The sequence below is a fragment of the Eschscholzia californica genome, unplaced genomic scaffold (genome assembly GCF_041429995.1).
Source record: "Eschscholzia californica isolate CP2 unplaced genomic scaffold, dmEscCali1.0.p SCAF_2, whole genome shotgun sequence".
In the NCBI taxonomy this organism is placed as follows: domain Eukaryota; kingdom Viridiplantae; phylum Streptophyta; class Magnoliopsida; order Ranunculales; family Papaveraceae; genus Eschscholzia; species Eschscholzia californica.
In genome coordinates, this window is record NW_028238309.1 from 20,685,668 (window position 1) to 20,704,572 (window position 18,905).

General features: G+C 38.2%; 1 protein-coding gene and 1 long non-coding RNA gene across 2 annotated transcripts; both read right to left on the reverse strand.

The window, feature by feature from the left end:
• Nucleotides 1-6,964: 6,964 nt before the first annotated feature.
• LOC147556817 (uncharacterized) lies at nt 6,965-8,059 on the reverse strand. The gene is made up of 5 exons (XM_086664263.1): nt 7,846-8,059; nt 7,686-7,775; nt 7,495-7,602; nt 7,064-7,411; nt 6,965-7,003 (listed from the first exon to the last, which is right to left on the reverse strand). The coding sequence occupies exons 1-5, from the start codon at nt 7,882-7,884 to the stop codon at nt 6,965-6,967; spliced, it is 624 nt and encodes a 207-aa protein (XP_086520389.1). The 5' UTR covers nt 7,885-8,059.
• A 61-nt stretch (nt 8,060-8,120) lies between these two features.
• LOC147556818 (uncharacterized) lies at nt 8,121-17,857 on the reverse strand. Its single transcript, XR_015235453.1, has 3 exons — nt 17,701-17,857; nt 9,912-9,984; nt 8,121-8,176 (listed from the first exon to the last, which is right to left on the reverse strand). It is a non-coding gene; the product is annotated as an uncharacterized LOC147556818 (long non-coding RNA).
• Between the last annotated feature and the right edge of the window lie 1,048 nt (nt 17,858-18,905).

Here is an 18,905-nt window from a genome sequence, read left to right on the forward strand (position 1 = left end):
TACACGTAAGTGGACGCGTAGACTTGTAATGCGCGTAGATGTACACGTAGACTTGGAGTAAACGTAGGTGTACGCGTAGACTTGGGGTACACATAAGTGTACGCGTAGACTTGTAATGTGCGTAGAGGTGTACACGTACTCACAAGGAGGATGCGTGTATGATCCCTGGTAGGCGTTTTGTGTGCGTATACCTATGGTTGGTGGGAGTTGTGTAGTCGCTTACATATGAATGTCGCTGGTCATTTGCTTCTTTTCACAAATGAGAAAAACTTATTCAACCTTTAAGTAGTATAAAAAATACCTTAAGTTAATGCGGTTCGTCTGTACGTGTTCTTGTTTTGTTAAGAGGGATGTTGTGTTTACTCCACGCGAGTATGGGAATGTTCCGTTCAAATGACAGGATGCTAGTGAATGTTGTTTGTATGATCAGTTTGTCTCCACATGTTTATCTCCACATGCTTGTCTTTACATGTTTCACATGTTCAGCTCCACATGTTCGTCTTCACATGTTTGGCTTCACATGTTTCACATGCTTGTCTTCACATGTTTGGCTTCATATGATGTAAACTCGTAGTACGCGTAGGTGTACACTTGTAGGTGTACACGTAAATAAACTTGTAGTGCGCGTAGGTGTACACATAAATAAACTTGTAGTACGCGTTGGTGTACACGTAAACTTGTAGTACGCGTTAGTGTACACGTAAACTTGTAGTACGCGTACGTAGACTTTTGAATGAAGTACTTCATTTATTCTTATGTTGCATATACAAGTCATGTATATGTTTTTTGGTACGAGCAATTGGGTTGCTTCTTGCAAGACGTGTCGACTCGCGTTTTGTAGATGTAAACGTGCACACATAAGTGGGTTAACACCTCAAAAAATCATTTGTTGAGACAAGCGAATTTTTTTCGTATACCAATATGAGTACAAGACAATCAGGTTGTCACACGTAAACCTTGTATAAGAAGAGAGGCAATCGGATTGGCTAGTACATGTAAAAACAAGTGGGCAATCGGGTTGCCGAGTACATGTAAAAACAAGTTGACAATCGGGTTGCCGAGTACATGTAAAAACAAGTGGGCAATCGGGTTACCGAGTACATGTAAAACAAGTGGGCTATCGGGTTGCCGAGTACATGTAAAAACAAGTGGGCAATCGGGTTACCGAGTACATGTAAAACAAGTGAGTAATCATGTTGCCAAGTACAAGGTGAGAAGAGGCAATCGGGTTGTCGTCCTGTCGATGCTTGCGAATACAGGTAGAGAGACAAGCGGGTTGCCCAAGTTTCACATGGCTTCTGTTATTTCTTCATGTGTATTACTGCTTCTTCATCTATTGCTTCTTCTTACAATCTTGCATGCACTCTGTTGTATTTTTGTCTGTGTTTGTTTTTTCGTTGCATGTCTACCTGCTTGTTTCGTGAGAGTATCTCTAGAGTATGCCCCCCAGCCTGAACTTTGTGCTAGACTTAGGTTGTTTTATCGTTCTTGCGAGAGGTGTCTTCGTTTTCCTGTGGAAGAAGTAACAAATGGTCAATGGCATAGCCATTGACCCTCCGACGCTCAAGTTAGTCGAGTACCAAAAAGATAAGTGAAAAGGAAAACTATTTGGGTCAAGTCACGAAAGTTACTTCCCAACTGTTATCGACATGCTCCTGAAAGCGTGAAACGTCTACTTGTCTTAAGGCGTTTTCTACCTGCATACTTTCTGTTGTGGGACTATAGTCGGTGGGAGTCCCACCGACTCTCAGATGCTCAAGTTAGTACATGTATAAGCAGAAGAAAATGAAGAAGTATTAGTAGAGTTTAGAAGTGATACAGCTTGAGGTGGATGGCATTCCAACTGTTGTTTATGTCGCGTCCATCTCGTGCTTAAATTTTGTACGCTGATGAGACATGAAAATGTCTCATCTGAATCTCTTAACTCGGGTTAGTTAGTCCAGTTCGAGCGGTTACTCTGATGATTTGTTTGATTTTCTTTCTCAGGTCTCATTTACGGAGCTCGATGCGGAAACATCATGATAAAGACATACTTGAGGGGCATTTTGGTCATTTTAATGACAAGGGTATTTTGGTCAATATTAGTGCTCATGTGAAAGTAGAGTCCAATACGAACCTATCGGCGAAAGCGGAACTAGAATCGGAGTCCGGATCAGGGAGATAGTCCAAGTCAAAGTTGGAGTCAAAATCATTTGACCAAGTCATCTCAGAGCATTCAAAGACACGTGGCGAACAATCTGGCCGTGAGGGATAAATTCTTGGTACACCAGTGGGCAGTTAGGATATTTTCGGGAATCAGTCCAGTGCTTTGCGATGCTATACACTCCGATGGTCCCGGAAAAATCCATTGATCCCTACGCGACACGCCCGAACATCTCTATCCGACGGCCTTCACACATTGGTACAGTTTAACCCTATACGCCGCTATACACTGAATCACTCCAATCTTGACAGCCAGCAAGCAAAGACCCGTGACCAAATTCAATCTTTCTCTCTTATGTTCTCCAGTTTTTTTGGAAAGATACTTCTTTCTTTTTAAGAAAGAGACCGAGAACAGATTTGATGGAGGGAGAGAGACCGAGAGTTTTAGAAAGATTGGATTGAAGATTGAGAAGGATAGCTGGAGATCTTTGTAGATTGGGTTGTTTTTCTTAGATGAAGAACCGAGAAGGAAATAACCGAGATTAATAAAAGAGATGGAATGAAATCAGCTTAGGAGAGATTGAGGAAGGAAAGAGTAATCTCTGGATTTGAAGATAGAGTGATAGAAGGAAAGAATCGTGTGGGCTAGAGACAAGATATTTGAGAGAGAGAGAAAGTGTCTCGGTTATGATTTTTTAGACAGAGAGAGAACATTAACTCTCGGTTTAGAGAGAGAGGGAAACAAAAACCGAAACCAAGAATCATCATCATCTCTAGCTCATTTTCGATTTTTATTATTTTGTAGTCTCCCTTTTTGTGAGAAGAAAGAAAAGTTACAGAGAGAGAAAGAGAGTGTTGGACATTAGAGGTATAGATACTTCAATACACTCAAATAAACTCAAAAAATTCAGATCAACATACTTTCATATAACAAAGCTTCTTTAGATCTACACAATCTCATAAAACAAGAGACACAAAGTTTTGTCACAATATTAAACTAGATATTGAAGTTAGTTCTTACCTTAAACATAATATTCATACTAGATCTATGTCTTCTTCTCCAAGTTTCTTGTATACTATTCTCCTTTTTCTTTCTCTCTCTAGATTGTTCTTGAACTTGACTAAGAAAAGAACTCTCTACACCCTTTTAATTAATTTCATGAGGCTTTTACTTTTTTACCCCTTCTAGTTTGGTAAACCATTTACTCAAACCCACACTTTTATATTGGGTCCAAATCCAAATTTGGTTTAAAAGCCCCCTTTTCAACATCCCCCCTTAAACCAAATTTCCATAGCTTCTCATACCTAGCATCCACTTCAATCTCTCAAAGACATCATGCTTCAAGGGCTTCGTAAATATATCCGCTATTTGATCTTGAGACTTGCAATACATCACTTCAATATCACCTTCCTTAACATGTTCACGAATAAAATGGTAGCGTGTATCAATGTGCTTGCTTCTTTCATGACAAACGGGATTCTTGGCTAAAGCAATAGCCGATTTGTTATCAAGGAACACTTCGGTTGGACCAACTTGAGGGCATTGAAGATGCTTCAACATATTTCTTAACCAAATTGCATGACAAACCATAGAGCTAGCGGCGACATATTCCGCCTCACAAGTAGATAAAGTCACAATGGGTTGTTTTTTAGAAGACCAAGTAAATGCCGTGTAACCCATAAAAAATACAAACCCCGATGTACTCTTTCTTTCATCTAAGTCTCTACCCCAATCACTATCGGAATAACCGATAAGCTTAAAATCTTGTTCATAAGAGAAAAATAAACCATCATTAAGCGTACCTTTAATATATCGAAGGAGCCTCTTTGCAACATTAAGATGAGATTCATCCGGTGTCTCCATGTACCTACTCACTAGCCCAACTCCATAAAGAATATCCGGTCTTGTACATGTAAGATAACGTAGACTTCCAATCAAACTTTTGAAATATGTAGGATCGACATCACTTCTTCTTGAGCATTTTCTCAACTCCACTCCACTTTCAAGAGGGGTGTTTACCGGATTACATGACTCCATTTTAAACCTTTTAAGAACTTCCTTAGCATATCCACTTTGAGAAATAAATATGCCATTTTCCATTTGCTTCACTTCAATACCAAGGAAATGACCCATCAACCCAATATCGGTCATATCAAATTCCTTAATCATGCTCTTCTTGAACTCATCAAATAGTCTTGAATCATTACCGGTGAATATCAAATCATCAACATAGAGACAAACAAATAACATACCTCCACCTTCTTTCACTTTCATATATAAAGTGTGCTCATGAGGACACTTTTCAAATCCATTTTCTTGAAAATACTTATCAATTCTTGCATTCCATGCACGTGGAGCTTGCTTTAACCCATAAAGGGCCTTCTTCAACTTATAAACTTTATCTTCTTTGCCCTTTCTAACATACCCTAAAGGTTGTTCAACATATATCTCCTCCTCAAGGATACCATTCAAGAATGCCGACTTGACATCAAGTTGATAAATTTTCCATGAATATTGAGCCGCTATAGAGATTAACAATCTAATTGTTTCCATACGAGCAACGGGAGCAAATACCTCACTATAATCAATGCCGGCTCTTTGCTTGTAACCTTTAGCTACAAGTATTGCTTTGTATCTTTGGACTTCTCCACTTGCATTCTTCTTTGTCTTATACACCCACTTCACACCAATAGGTTTGTATCCTTTTGGCAAATTTGTCAACTCCCAAGTATCATTTTTTTCAATTGCATTAATTTCTTCATTCATAGCATTTTCCCATTTTTCTTCTTGGATGGCTTCTTCATAACTAATAGGATCACAATCCATGAGAAAACAACACAAATTTAATTCTTCTTCATTATCCACAACTTCATATATCTCTCTCAAACTTCTTGTTTTCATTGGCCCTTCATTAGAACTTCCCCCCGATGATGAGGATGATGGAGATGAGGACGATGGTGTTTGTGGGTCTCTTTGAAATTCTCTTGGTGGCACATCTTCTCCTTCAAGTCTAAGTTCAACTTGAACAATTTCTTTTCCTTTCCATTCCCATGCCAAATCTTCTTCAAATACCACATCCCTACTAAATAGAACTTTATTGACAATTGGATTAAACAACTTGTAACATTTCATTTGCTCATTATACCCAAGAAAGATACATTTCTCACCTTTGTCATCAAGTTTTGTTCTTCTTGCTTCCGGTATCTTTGCATAAGCAATACATCCAAATATCTTTAAATGAGATACACTAGGCTTGTAATAACCCCATGCCTCTTGTGGGGTCTTCATATAGACACTTTTAGTGGGACATCTATTTAACAAGTATACGGCACATGCAACGGCTTCACCCCAAAATTCTCTAGGCAAACTTTTTTCTTTCAACATGCTTCTTGCCATGTCTAATATGGTGCGATTTTTTCTTTCGGCAACTCCATTTAGTTGTGGTGTGTATGACGGAGTAAGTTCATGAACAATTCTATGTTCTCTACAAAACATATCAAATGCTCTTGAGGTATATTCTCCACCTCTATCGGACCTTAGTTTCTTTATCATAAAACCACTTTGTTTCTCAACCATGTTCTTAAACTCTTTGAATGCCTCAAATACTTCGGATTTATTTTTTAGGAAATAAACCCATGTTTTTCTACTAAAATCATCAATAAAAGTGAGAAAGTAATTATTACCTCCATTTGTCATTGGCTTCAATGGACCACAAACATCGGTATGCACAAGCTCCAATATATTAGATGCTCTCCACCTCCCTTCTTTAGAAAAACTTGTGCGATGATGCTTGCCAAAGATACACCCTTCACACACTTTGTTTGGGTGATCAATACATGGTAAACCCCTTACCATATTCTTGCTTGCCAAGGTCTTCATCCCATCAAAGTTTAGATGCCCAAGTCTCAAGTGCCACAACCAAGATTCATCTTTCACAATAGAGTTTAAGCATTTTGCATCACCATGTTGAATGTTCAAGGGAAATAATATATTCTTTGCCATCTTAACCTTAGCAATTAGAGGTCCACTTCTATCTCTTAATGTGAGATGAAGATCCTTCAATCTTATATCATAACCTTTTTCTAAAAGTTGTCCCAAACTCAAAATATTATTTTTCATTGCGGGAACATAATAGACATCGGAAATATAGTTATGTTTTCCATTTTTTAGTTGAATGAGGATATTACCTTTCCCTAGCACCGGTATCTTTGAGGAGTCACCGAACTTTACACACCCTTTCACACTTTCATTCACTTCAACAAACAATTCTCTTTTTCCACAAATATGATTACTTGCACCGGTGTCGAAATACCAAGTGTTTGTTTGTGATTCGTCAAGACCCACTACAAAAAAACAGCTTATTACCGACGGTTTTATTCCGTCACTAATAGTGAAAATTCGTCGCCAAATGTATTCCCGACGACAGTAAAACCGTCGGTACAAGTGGCGTCGGCGACACTTTTACCGACGGACTTTGCGACGGTTTCTACTCATACCGTCGCTGATGTTTTGGGCATTTACGAGGTTTTTTTTTTAATACCGTCGTTGTAGTTTGATTCTTGGCAACGTTAATTTTCTTTATTTTAAACATCAACGACGGGAAAAAACCGTTAGTAATACTTATTACCGACAATGTATATACCGTTTCTAATAATATTACTTACGGTTCTTGTCGTCGCTAATGTTTTAAATCTTTTTCCAATATCTCCCCTGTTTTTTAACTGGCAGAATGCCTAACCCTCAAGATAATTCCTTCAAAGACACAAAAAGCAACAATAATTCACATCCATTGAACAAAACGAACATTAACACTAATATATCTCAAAATGTGAACACAAACATATCCCAAAATGTCGACACCTGAAAAGAAACAACATTTAAATTGTATTCAAATATGCGAAACACATAAAAAGTGCATACTTTAGTGTCTACTACTTTTTGATTAAAAAGCTTAAGAGCCCACACCTTTTGAGTGTTGCTGCCACCAGAACGATCATTTTCAAGTTGTTCCAACCTCTCTAATGCACTTTTGAGTTGATCTTGTAAATCCTTTATTTGTTGATTTTTTTCAACATCATCTGATCTTCTCTTCTTTCTTGAATTTAAAGTATCTCTGTCCCAAAACTGCTTTGGCTTTACTGGACCATAACAACGAACTCGACCGCCTCTATCACGTCCCATCACTTGAGCGAAAATATCGTTCGGACCTGAATCAACAAATTCTCCATCTTCCTGAGTCATTTGATGTTGTAGTTTTTCCATTTTATCCTGTCAATGCAACCACATCTAATAAGTTAGAATTAAATCATATAGTAAATATAATATATCATATATATAAATGAAATAATTACAATCTTCTCTGCTGCCAATTCGTTTACTGGAGCAAGATTTCTTTTCCGTGTATGAGTCCTTTTGTATACTGTTGTCCGAGGAGGGGATGCATTAAGCTCTTTTCTTAACTGTTAAAGCAATTACTGAAAGAGTTAAACACAAAATTTATTGAATATTATGATTTGATATGAATGAGACGAAAGTAATTTACCTCATCAGCATATTTGGCATGGGACTTTGAACCTCCTGTATGCGGAATTTGCTGAAGAGCCTTATTTTTTGCATTTTGACGACTTTGTTTCTATATTAAATAATCAAAATTACTAAAATATACACTATAAATAGAGCTAGTGTTTACTATAAGTAACTACCTTCGCATCTTCTGAATTCCAGTAATCAACAACATTCATCCATTCGCTCGGTTCAATCCCATCGGGTGGATTAGCAAGGCACTCGTCTAGGTTGTCATATGACGAAAAGTGTTCCTTTTTCACGGTGCATTTGTGATCTTTCCATCTTGCATTCAACCTCTCCGATAGAAATTTGTTACATTCAAAAGGAATCTCGAATATTTGCTTGTAAAAAGAAAATAGTAAACAATAATTAAGACACATCCATCAATAAAAGTTCAGATGAAGAAGAGTAATACCTGAGCACTAAAAATAAGAATACCCTCCGAAAGATTTCAATATGAAAAACCCCCTGTGAGAAAAAATTCAAGAAATGCATAGAAGTAGTTATTATTTGTACATCACAAAATAATAACATAGAGTAAATTGGGTAAGATGGACGTAATGGGACACTACGTTACCCCAAAAATAGCATCTCAATATTAGGAACGTCCCTAAACACGATTAAACATGTCAAGTTCCTTCTCTTAGACCAACTACGTACCAATACCAAGGTGAACAACAACCTTGATTGACACTGTCAAAATCCACCATTACGCCCTTGAAGCGCACTTTTAACGAGAACGAGAGACCTCTTGTGTGCAAATTAGTTTGGTAACTTTCAGTATTCTAGTGAACCAGTCATACAAAAAATGGAATACTTCCTTTTAATGAATATTCCTCTATAACACAAATTGCCCTGACCTTATGTGCATAGTTGGAGCAAGGTGAGTCAACTTAGAGGGATTTCTAGTTATTTATTTCTAAGAATCAGCAAGTTTAGATAGGCCTAAATGTAATCAAGATTGTAAGCATGATCCACTCCTAGCTGCTTGAATACCAGATGGCAATCTATAGATTTCCATCTCTTTTTACATACCAAATTATATAATCAACTCCCGTTGTCGTCCCTATTAGCAATAAGGATGCGGCATCACCCACAAAAATGATAACAAGTTTCACGACACGAGAAATAAATGGTCCAGATTTAGATGCCCCATATCTCAAATATTTATGAGAAAAAGATATGACATGATCTTCAAATAAACTCGCGGCATAAATTGCTAAGATTGTGCTTTCGAGTAGCCTATCTATACGAATATAGTTCATGTGGGGATACTTACATAGACAACATCAAAGCAAATTTAAGCACAAATTCGAAAGCCAATGAGCATATGAGGTAGATCTAACTAAACTAAATTCCTGTCTCGTTTCAAACATTAGGTGTTCATTTACTCTTTTCTCTACCTTCAACGATACATAATGGGTGCTAAATCGTGAAGGTCACTAATTTTGTACATTTACTCATTTTGATTGGAAACAAGAAGCTAGGAGCCAAACCCTAAAATCCAAATTAAATTAAACATATAAACAATCGGTGACTTGAAGCAACTTCGAGAAAAGATCAAAGACTTCAACTTGGTTTTCTAAATCACCTCAATGTCACAACAGATGAATCCAATAAGATTGAAATAGGTCAATTAAGTGTTCACTGATCAGCAACATCATGAATTCAATATCGAAAGCTTGAAAAAGAATGATACGTTTCGAGTAGTCCAATTACCTGAAAAATTCTGGCGAAATTTTCCCCCTTTTCAAGCAATTGACTGACAGCTAAACCAGGAATAAAATCAGCCAATCTCTCGTAATCAGTCAATAAGCCCCAAACAGTCTCAAGGCTTGCATAGAAGTAGTTAAATACTGTTGTAAAGTAAGATTAGCCACTACTTAATTATCATCTAGAATAGGCAAACTTCATATTCCAAAATTAAAGATAAGCGAATTAGACTCGTAAAAACCAGAAGCGATGTTCCGATTCAGAAGAAAAATTGTAAAACAGGGGTATAACATTGACGAGTAGAGCTTACCGTTCACGAAGACTTCCAATGATGCCAAGTGATGGAGGTATCTCTCCAACCAACTGATTATTCTCTAAATGCCTATATGAATCAGCAAATCTAAATGAGATAGATGAATGGTTTGACTGGTAATGTGACTGGTTTTTAGCTTAATGTGCATAAGAGAAAGAGGAGAGATAGAGTGCTTACAACGTCTTCAGATTCTTTAACGAGCTAAGATCGGGAATCGATCCTGACAAACTATTAATTACTCCCAAGCCGTCTGTCATCAACAATTTGAGATTGTTAGTCATATTATCATATGTTTTCTAATCAAACGAAACTTCAAAAACAACACATCCGACACAAATCCCATTAGCTAGTTCAAAAAATTACACAACCACTAGTTCAAACAAATTACAGGTTTGTTGGAGGCCTGTATTATAGCATGTGTGGTTGTTATTAGGTGGAGTGGTATTAGTTTACTTGATGGAGAAGATTTAGGTCATGTGAGGTATGCACAGCCTTGACATTGTCATGAAAATTAAATGCATCATATGGGTGTGGGATAATAATCAAAGATTGTTCTATATATAATTCATATGCAAGTGGGAGTGTAATGAAGCCAATCGGACAAGAAAGGCCACAGATAAACACAAGTAGATGAAGAAATATGACAAGAAAATAGAGAGAACTTAAGATTTCATAACATAAACTTTCTTCCCATAAGTCATACTCCATTACTAAACACAAGTCACAAAGACAACATTAGACAAAAGAAACAAAACACTCCCCAAAAGATCAACAAAACTACATATTTATCCCAATTCACCACCCTCAACTTTGAATCCCTATTAAGGGCTAGAACCAGATTCAAGCAATTTGAACATGAATAGTCTTGGGTTTCTTTGGTTGAGGAGGAGGCAATTTCTTAACAGTAATAGTCAAAACCCCATCTTGGCAAACAGCTGAAATTCCATCTTCAACATTTGCATTTTCAGGAAGTACAAATTTCCTCATGAACATACAAATCCTTCTCTCCATTCTCAAATACTTAACCCCCTCTTCCTTTTCTTCTTCTCTCTTTTTACGATCGCCACTTATCACAAGTACATTATTATCTTCAACTTGAACTTTGATCTCTTCTGATTTTAAACCAGGCATATCTAGAATGAACAAATGGATACTTGTACAACAATAGGAAGACAGCCTAGATGAGACGTGGATACATCCACAGAAACCTCAAAGGGATACAAAAAACAAGTGTAACTAGTCCAGATGAAAGATCGATTACAAAATAAAGGATGGGGAGTAGATTTTCCAAGTCAGATATTGATGGTTAGGCATATATAGAGAGTTTTTACAGAAAGGTAACAGAAGATAACTTCCCTCAAGATTGAGTCTTCTACATTAATAAATTTAATCAAATTAATGACAAACAGTTTTGATCTTACACATAACTGGATACCATCATCTACTTTGGGATGTTATGGCCTTTTAGTTAGACTAGTTAGAGGCAATGGCAGAACCGCAACCCTGGGTGACGTCGTGCCTACTAATGAGGACAATCTGATAGAGATGAATGGCAGGAACAACCACAAAAGGTGTATCGGAGGCGTCAAAAGAAAGATTCTAAGGCCCAAATTCTGATTTGGCATGTCTTAGATGAAGGACCCACCTGGAATCTTGAATAATGTGGGCCTAATCCAAAATGGTTCCACCTTGTTCAATGTTTAATGCCTTTTAGTGTCTCTTTAATGTCTTTAATGTCTTATAGTGTCTCTTTAATGTCTTAAATGTCCTTTATAATGTCTTTTAGTGCTCTAGGAGTTTAGAAGTTCAATAGTCTACAAGTAAAGATGGCAAAGGTGGGTTTTAGGCCTATATAAGGCATGTAATTCTGCTGTTTGAGACGGACAGAGAGTATTCCAGCAGCTAGTTAAGCTTTATGTGTTTGTGTGATGCAAATACCCCAAAGGTGTGATGCCTAAGGGCTCTAGGAGTGATTCCTAGTTTGTACTGGTGTGATACTAGTGCGTTATTTCTTATATCTATAATATAATCTAGCTATTTTCTTCCTTATTTCCAACTTCCCATTTCTGTCCTACATCATTTTGGTATCAGAGCGAGGTTACGTATGGCAAATAGATCTGGAAGAAATTTGCGAGGAAGAATAACTGATGACCAGCGTGACGAGATCCTTTTCCGAATTGTAGATACTCTCAATGATATTGAAATCAGACTAGGAGAGATGGAAATTCGAACACGCCATCCAGGTAATAATTCTGAAACTGCGGGACAAGATGACCAAGTTGGTAACGATGAGGAGGAAAATCAAGACGATCAGCCCCAAAACAGTCCCCCAAGACGTAGGACTCGTGTTTTTGAACCACTAAGAAACATGAGGGTACCAGAACATGATGCAGCTGGTGATATTACAAAGAAAGTAAGGATTGAAGTACCAGATTTTGAAGGTAAGGTTGATCCAACTCTATTTTCAGATTGGCTTACATCAATCGAAGAGTACTTTGATTGGTTTGATATGACTGACGAGCGAAGAGTTAGATTTGCTAAGATGAAATTGGTGGGCTTAGCAAAAGTGTGGTGGAATGGTGTTGAAGGAGACATCAGACGAAAGGGACTGCCATCAATTGACACATGGCAAGAAATGAAGATTAAACTACAAGAGAAATACATGCCAGCAAACTATCATGACAAATTGTGTGATCAACTTATTAACTTAAAGCAAGGCAGCATGTCAGTGATACAATACATGCAGAAATTTGATGAGCTTAAAACTAGGAGTGAAGTGGTGGAAGATCCTCGACAAGCCCTTGCTCGATTTAAAGCAGGCCTAAGAGCTGATATAAGAAGGGAATTACTTCGACATCCAATCTACAATCTGGAACATGCTTTCCAACTTGCGTTGGACATGGATGAGTACCTAAGCTACCCTATAACAAAGAAGTTTGGGAGTCAAACCATGGAAACAGCAAATCGGAGGTCTAATGATGCTAATTATGGAGTTCGGACAGCAACAAATCAACAGGCCAACAAATCTCAAGTTTTTAGGGGTTCTTCGGCAAGAGATAACGCCAACGGCAAACCCTTTTCAGCAAATAAGTGCTTCAAATGTGGGGAGACTGGTCATTTGGCATACCAATGCCCTAAGAAGAACTTACATATTGGTATAGAAGACGAAACGGAGGCCGGTATACAAGGAGATGAGGAGAATCAAAATTTGTTTGATTACGGGACATATAACCCCGATGACTTAGAAGAAGATGAAGAAGATACGTCTCATTTATCTGTTGTTAGGCGCATCCTAGCATCTCCAAAAGTTGAGAAAGAAGATTGGCGACGTACTTCAATCTTCCAAATGTTGGTTCGTTGTGGTGACCAAGCTAAAAAGCTAATTATCGATGGTGGGAGCTGCATGAATGTTGTTTCAGCAACCACAGTTGAACACCTTAAGCTTGCTGCCCAACCGCGCCCACATCCTTATAAAGTGGCATGGATAGACAATACCTCAATACCGGTAAGTCATCGCTGCCTCGTTTCACTTTCTTGTGGTACTTATAGTGATTCGATTTGGTGTGATGTGATTCCTATGAAAGTTGCCCACATAATTCTTGGGCGCCCATGGCTTTATGATCGTGATGTGCACCATCACGGGAAGGAGAACACATACAGCTTCACATTCAACAACAAAAACGTTGTTTTGAAGCCTATGAGTACAGCTGAAATTGAAAAATACAAGGAAAAGAAGCCCAAAACTGTTGTTGCAAGCAATAAAAAGTCCCTTCACATGATTACCAGGAAGGAATTTGAATTAGACAGCAAAGAATCGGGATTTGTGTATATTGTAGTGCAGAAAGAAGTTGATAAAACTGCTGCTGTCCATGCCCCTTCGATTCCCTCGGAAGTGTCGAAGTTATTGGCTGATTTTTCTGATGTGGCACCTGAAGAACTACCTGATGAACTGCCTCCTATGCGTACTATTCAACATGCAATAGACCTGGTTCCGGGATCACAACTACCTAATCTTCCAGCTTATCGCATGAATCCAAGTGAGCATACTGAGTTACAACGGCAGGTTAAAGAGTTGTTAACCAAGGGTTTTATTCGTGAAAGTTTAAGCCCTTGTGCTGTCCCCGCGTTGCTCACACCAAAGAAAGACGGTACTTGGCGTATGTGTGTTGATAGTCGTGCTATCAATAAGATTACCATCAAGTATCGTTTTCCAATACCTAGACTTGATGATCTATTAGACATGATGGCTGGTTCTCTAATATTTTCCAAGATAGATCTCAAAAGTGGCTACCATCAAATACGCATCAGGCCCGGGGATGAATGGAAGACTGCATTTAAGACGAGGGATGGTCTATATGAATGGCTAGTCATGCCTTTTGGCTTGTCTAACGCCCCTAGCACATTCATGCGCTTCATGACTCAGGTATTACAACCCTTTATTGGTCAATTTTTGGTTGTTTACTTTGACGATATCCTTATATACAGCAAAACAAAAGAGGAGCACCTTGTCCATTTGCAACGAGTTATGAGGCTTTTACGCCAAGAGAAGCTCTATGTTAACCTGAAGAAGTGTTCCTTCATGAGCACACATGTTGTTTTCCTAGGCTTTGTTGTTTCAGCGAAAGGTGTACAGGTCGATCCGGATAAGGTAAAAGCTATCACAAATTGGCCAACTCCGAGTACGGTACATGATGTACGAAGCTTTCATGGTTTGGCAACATTCTATAGGCGTTTTATCAAGAATTTTAGTACTGTCATGGCACCTATAACTAATTGCTTGAAGAACGGGCAATTTGTATGGACGAAGGCAGCATCAATAGCTTTTGACGAGATAAAGAAAAGGATGACGGAAGCTCCTGTTTTGCACCTTCCTGACTTCTCAAAGGTGTTTGAAGTGACATGTGATGCATCACATGTGGGAATTGGAGGTGTTTTAAGTCAAGAAGGACATCCAGTCGCATTTTTCAGCGAAAAACTGAATGAGGCAAAGCAAAAGTATTCCACGTATGACAAGGAATTTTATGCTGTTGTTCAAGCCCTTCGTTATTGGCGGACTTATCTTATTTTTCAAGAGTTTGTGCTATTCTCTGACCATGAGGCTCTCAAATACATAAACTCTCAAAAGAATTTAAATCGTCGTCATGGTAAGTGGGTTTCTTTCTTACAAGAATATGCTTTTGTTATCAAGCACAAGGCAGGTACTGAAAACAAGGTTGCTGATGCTTTAAGTCGAGTAGTTCATATCCTCTCTTCCATGCAAGTCCAAGTTGTCGGTTTTGATTTACTAAAAAAGGACTACCCCTCTTGTAAAGATTTCAGCATCATCTATGCTGATTTGTTGGCTGGACAGCAAGGAGTACATACTGAATTTTCTATACACGATGGCTACCTGTTCAAGGGGACTCAACTTTGTTTACCCGACACGTCTCTTAGAGAGCAAGTAATATGGGAATTACATGCAGGAGGAGCAGCAGGTCACTTTGGAAGAGATAAGACTATTGTGATGGTTGAAGATCGATTTTATTGGCCAGGCTTGAAAAGAGATGTTGCCAAAGTCGTTTCTCGTTGTCGAACTTGTCAAACAGCAAAAGGAAGGCGGAAAAATACCGGCTTATATATGCCATTACTTGTCCCTCATGAACCATGGCAAGACCTAAGCATGGACTTTATCCTTGGGTTACCAAAAACCCTAAGAGGCCATGATTCCATATATGTGGTTGTGGACCGATTTTCGAAAATGGCACATTTTATTCCGTGTACAAAGACTGTTGATGCTGTCTCTGTTGCTAAGCTCTTCTTTAAAGAAGTGGTTCGACTTCACGGGTTGCCTACAACCATTGTCTCGGATCGTGATGTGAAGTTTATGAGTTATTTTTGGCGTACTCTATGGAAAATGCTGAATACAAAGCTGAAGTTTTCTTCTTCTTTTCACCCACAGACGGATGGTCAAACAGAAGTTGTTAATCGAAGTTTGGGTGATTTACTTCGCTGCCTAGTCGGTGACCATGCTCCTAGCTGGGATCTAGTCATCCCTATGGCTGAATTTGCTTACAATAGTTCAGTGAACAGATCTACTGGTCGCAGCCCCTTTGAAATAGTAACTGGTATACTGCCAAAGAAGCCTATTGATTTGGTTCCTTTACCAATTGAAGCACACCCTAGTGCTGAAGCAGATGCTTTTAGTAAGCACATTCGGGACATACATGATGAGGTAAGGCGAAAGATTGCAATCAGCAATCAAAATTATAAAGCACATGCTGATTTGAGGAGGAAGTTTATCGAGTTTAACGAGGGAGACATGGTTATGGTACGAATCAGACCCGAAAGGTACCCAAAAGGTACTTTTAAGAAACTTCACTCTAGAAGTGCTGGTCCATATATGGTTCTTAAGAAGATCAGCTCTAATGCATATGTTCTCGACTTACCCAAAGATACGGGCATAAGTAATGTGTTCAACATTGAGGATCTTACTTTGTACCATGAACACGACAGCTATGTAGTTGACAAGGATCCTGTCATTCGCCTACCACCAGCCCCACATTCAAAAGAAGAAATTGAAGACGTTGTGGATCATTAAATTGTTTCTACTAGGGCAGGTGGTTATCAAAAGTATTTGATTAAATGGAGGGGACGCCCACTTTCGGATTGTACTTGGATTAGAGATGATGAGTTTCAAAGACTCGACCAAGACCTTTATGAGAAGTTTCATGCAATTAACTCGCCGGGGTCGAGTTTTCTCAAGCCAGGGAGAGTTGATAGAGATGAATGGCAGCAACAACCACAAAAGGTGTATCGGAGGCGTCAAAAGAAAGATTCTAAGGCCCAAATTCTGATTTGGCATGTCTTAGATGAAGGACCCACCTGGAATCTTGAATAATGTGGGCCTAATCCAAAATGGTTCCACCTTGTTCAATGTTTAATGCCTTTTAGTGTCTCTTTAATGTCTTTAATGTCTTATAGTGTCTCTTTAATGTCTTAAATGTTCTTTATAATGTCTTTTAGTGCTCTAGGAGTTTAGAAGTTCAATAGTCTACAAGTAAAGATGGCAAAGGTGGGTTTTAGGCCTATATAAGGCATGTAATTCTGCTGTTTGAGACGGACAGAGAGTATTCCAGCAGCTAGTTAAGCTTTATGTGTTTGTGTGATGCAAATACCCCAAAGGTGTGATGCCTAAGGGCTCTAGGAGTGATTCCTAGTTTGTACTGGTGTGATACTAGTGCGTTATTTCTTATATCTATAATATAATCTAGCTATTTTCTTCCTTATTTCCAACTTCCCATTTCTGTCCTACATCACAATCCCCAGCTTCTTCTCTTTTTGTTATGAACTCGACGAATAGAACAGAAGAATACATCTTTCACTGTTCCGAATGTAATTGAAACCTAATCTTCACTTAGAAATCACCAAAAGAAGAGTTCGAGTATAAAGTATTATTTCTCCATCCATGTTTCACTATCCCTGAGCTACTACAGGTATAATGGGATATTCTACCAAGCAAATTAGTGCTATTACCATGTTATGCTAATGTCTAACTTTATTAATTTTATGAACATAACTATCTTGCATAAGACAATTATGAAATAGGGTTGGGACAACTAGAAATGTGGCCTTAAGTCCTTATCTAAACCCCCGTGAATATGGGTGAATAGGGGAAGATGAACAAGTAGAAAACCTAAACTCTTCTTTCTATAAAGCAGTAGACATCAGGTTTATGAGTATTAGGGTTTGGTAAAGAACTAAAACAATATGAACACAAGCTTGTTTACCCTGGTAAATAAAAAAACAAGGGCAAACAATCAATACAAACATTAGGGTTTCTTAATCTCTTTGATTGACACAGGCTTATGAACAGAAAACATAATCTTCAAGGGTTTCTTAATCATAACTTAAATCAAATAATAGGATCAATGGAAATGGAAATCAAATAATAGGATTTCTTAATCATAGTTCAAAGTAGATAACAAACCTGAAATCCAGATGAAGATGGACAGATAACCTGGATCAACTTCAAGCAGAGAGAGAGAGAGATGTGGTCGATTTGTAGGGAAAAAGATATCTTCGTCTTGCCCCTTAGTGATGAAGAAGAACTCCACCCTTGGATTCGCAATTTGAAGAAGAAAAATAGAACCTAGCTTTCTAAGAGAAATAATCAGAGAACCCTAGTTTTGGAACAAAGGAAACCTCAACTTCCAAGAGGAAAACTCGAGCTGAAAAGATGAAAAGATGAGAGAGGGAGAAGGAGAGTTAGAGAGATTGAGATGGAGAAGAGAAGAGAAGTGAAGATGAGAAGAGATGGAGAAATCGTGGGTTTGAGAGAGAGTGAAGAATAGTTTTGGGAAATTTTTAGAAGTGAACTGATTTGGGAAATTACCATGGTTGCGAAAGTTTTCGTGCGTTTGGATTTTTTTTTGCGGGAATTGTTTTCCATCCAACGACGGAATTTCATTTTCCCACGCCGTTAGTAGTAGTAATAGACGACGGTTTTTCAACCCGTCGTTAATACCTTGACGCCAACTTCTCTCATTCCTTTTTTTTCCTGTAATTCCGTCGTAAAATAAGGTTCTTGCCGACGGCTTTGTGCAAAACCGTTAGTACAAAAGGTCAATACCGACGGTTTTTTACAAACCGTCGTAATTAGACACATTACCGACGGTTTTTCATAAAACCGTCGGTAATATTCCGTCGCTAATACCATATTGTTTTGTAGTGACCATCACAAAAAAATAACAATGTAGGATCAACATTAATTTCTACTTCATCTTCAACAAGGTTTGATTCTTCCTTAACTTTATTTTTATACCAACATTCATTACTATAATGCCCGAGCTTGTGACAATTATAGCATTCAATATCCCTTTTGTCTCTACCTTGGCTATTATAAGGTCTAGTAAAGTTTCCTCTACCTCTTCCTCTTGGTTCATTTGTTCTTCCTCTATTAAAAAAATTTCTTCCTCTTTGGTTTCCAAAGCCTCTTCTACCATTATCATAACCTCTACCGTAACTCTCATAGCCTCTTTCTTTTTGGGGTGTATATTGTTTTTCTTCTAAAGTGAGTTTTGCTTGAAGTACTTGATCAACCGAACAATTTGAAGAGGTTGCGACATTTCTATTCACCCTTTGTTCATGGATTTGCAATGTTCCCATCAATTCATCTACCGTCATGGATTCCAA

Coding starts and splice junctions, on each gene's coding strand:
- LOC147556817 (XM_086664263.1), bottom strand. CDS start 7,884: ATGAATGTTGTTGATTACTGGAATTCAGAAGATGCGAAG. Junction 7,776..7,845: donor GGAATTCAGAAGATGCGAAG/GTAGTTACTTAT, acceptor TATTTAATATAG/AAACAAAGTCGTCAAAATGC. Junction 7,004..7,063: donor AAAAAGTAGTAGACACTAAA/GTATGCACTTTT, acceptor GTTTCTTTTCAG/GTGTCGACATTTTGGGATAT.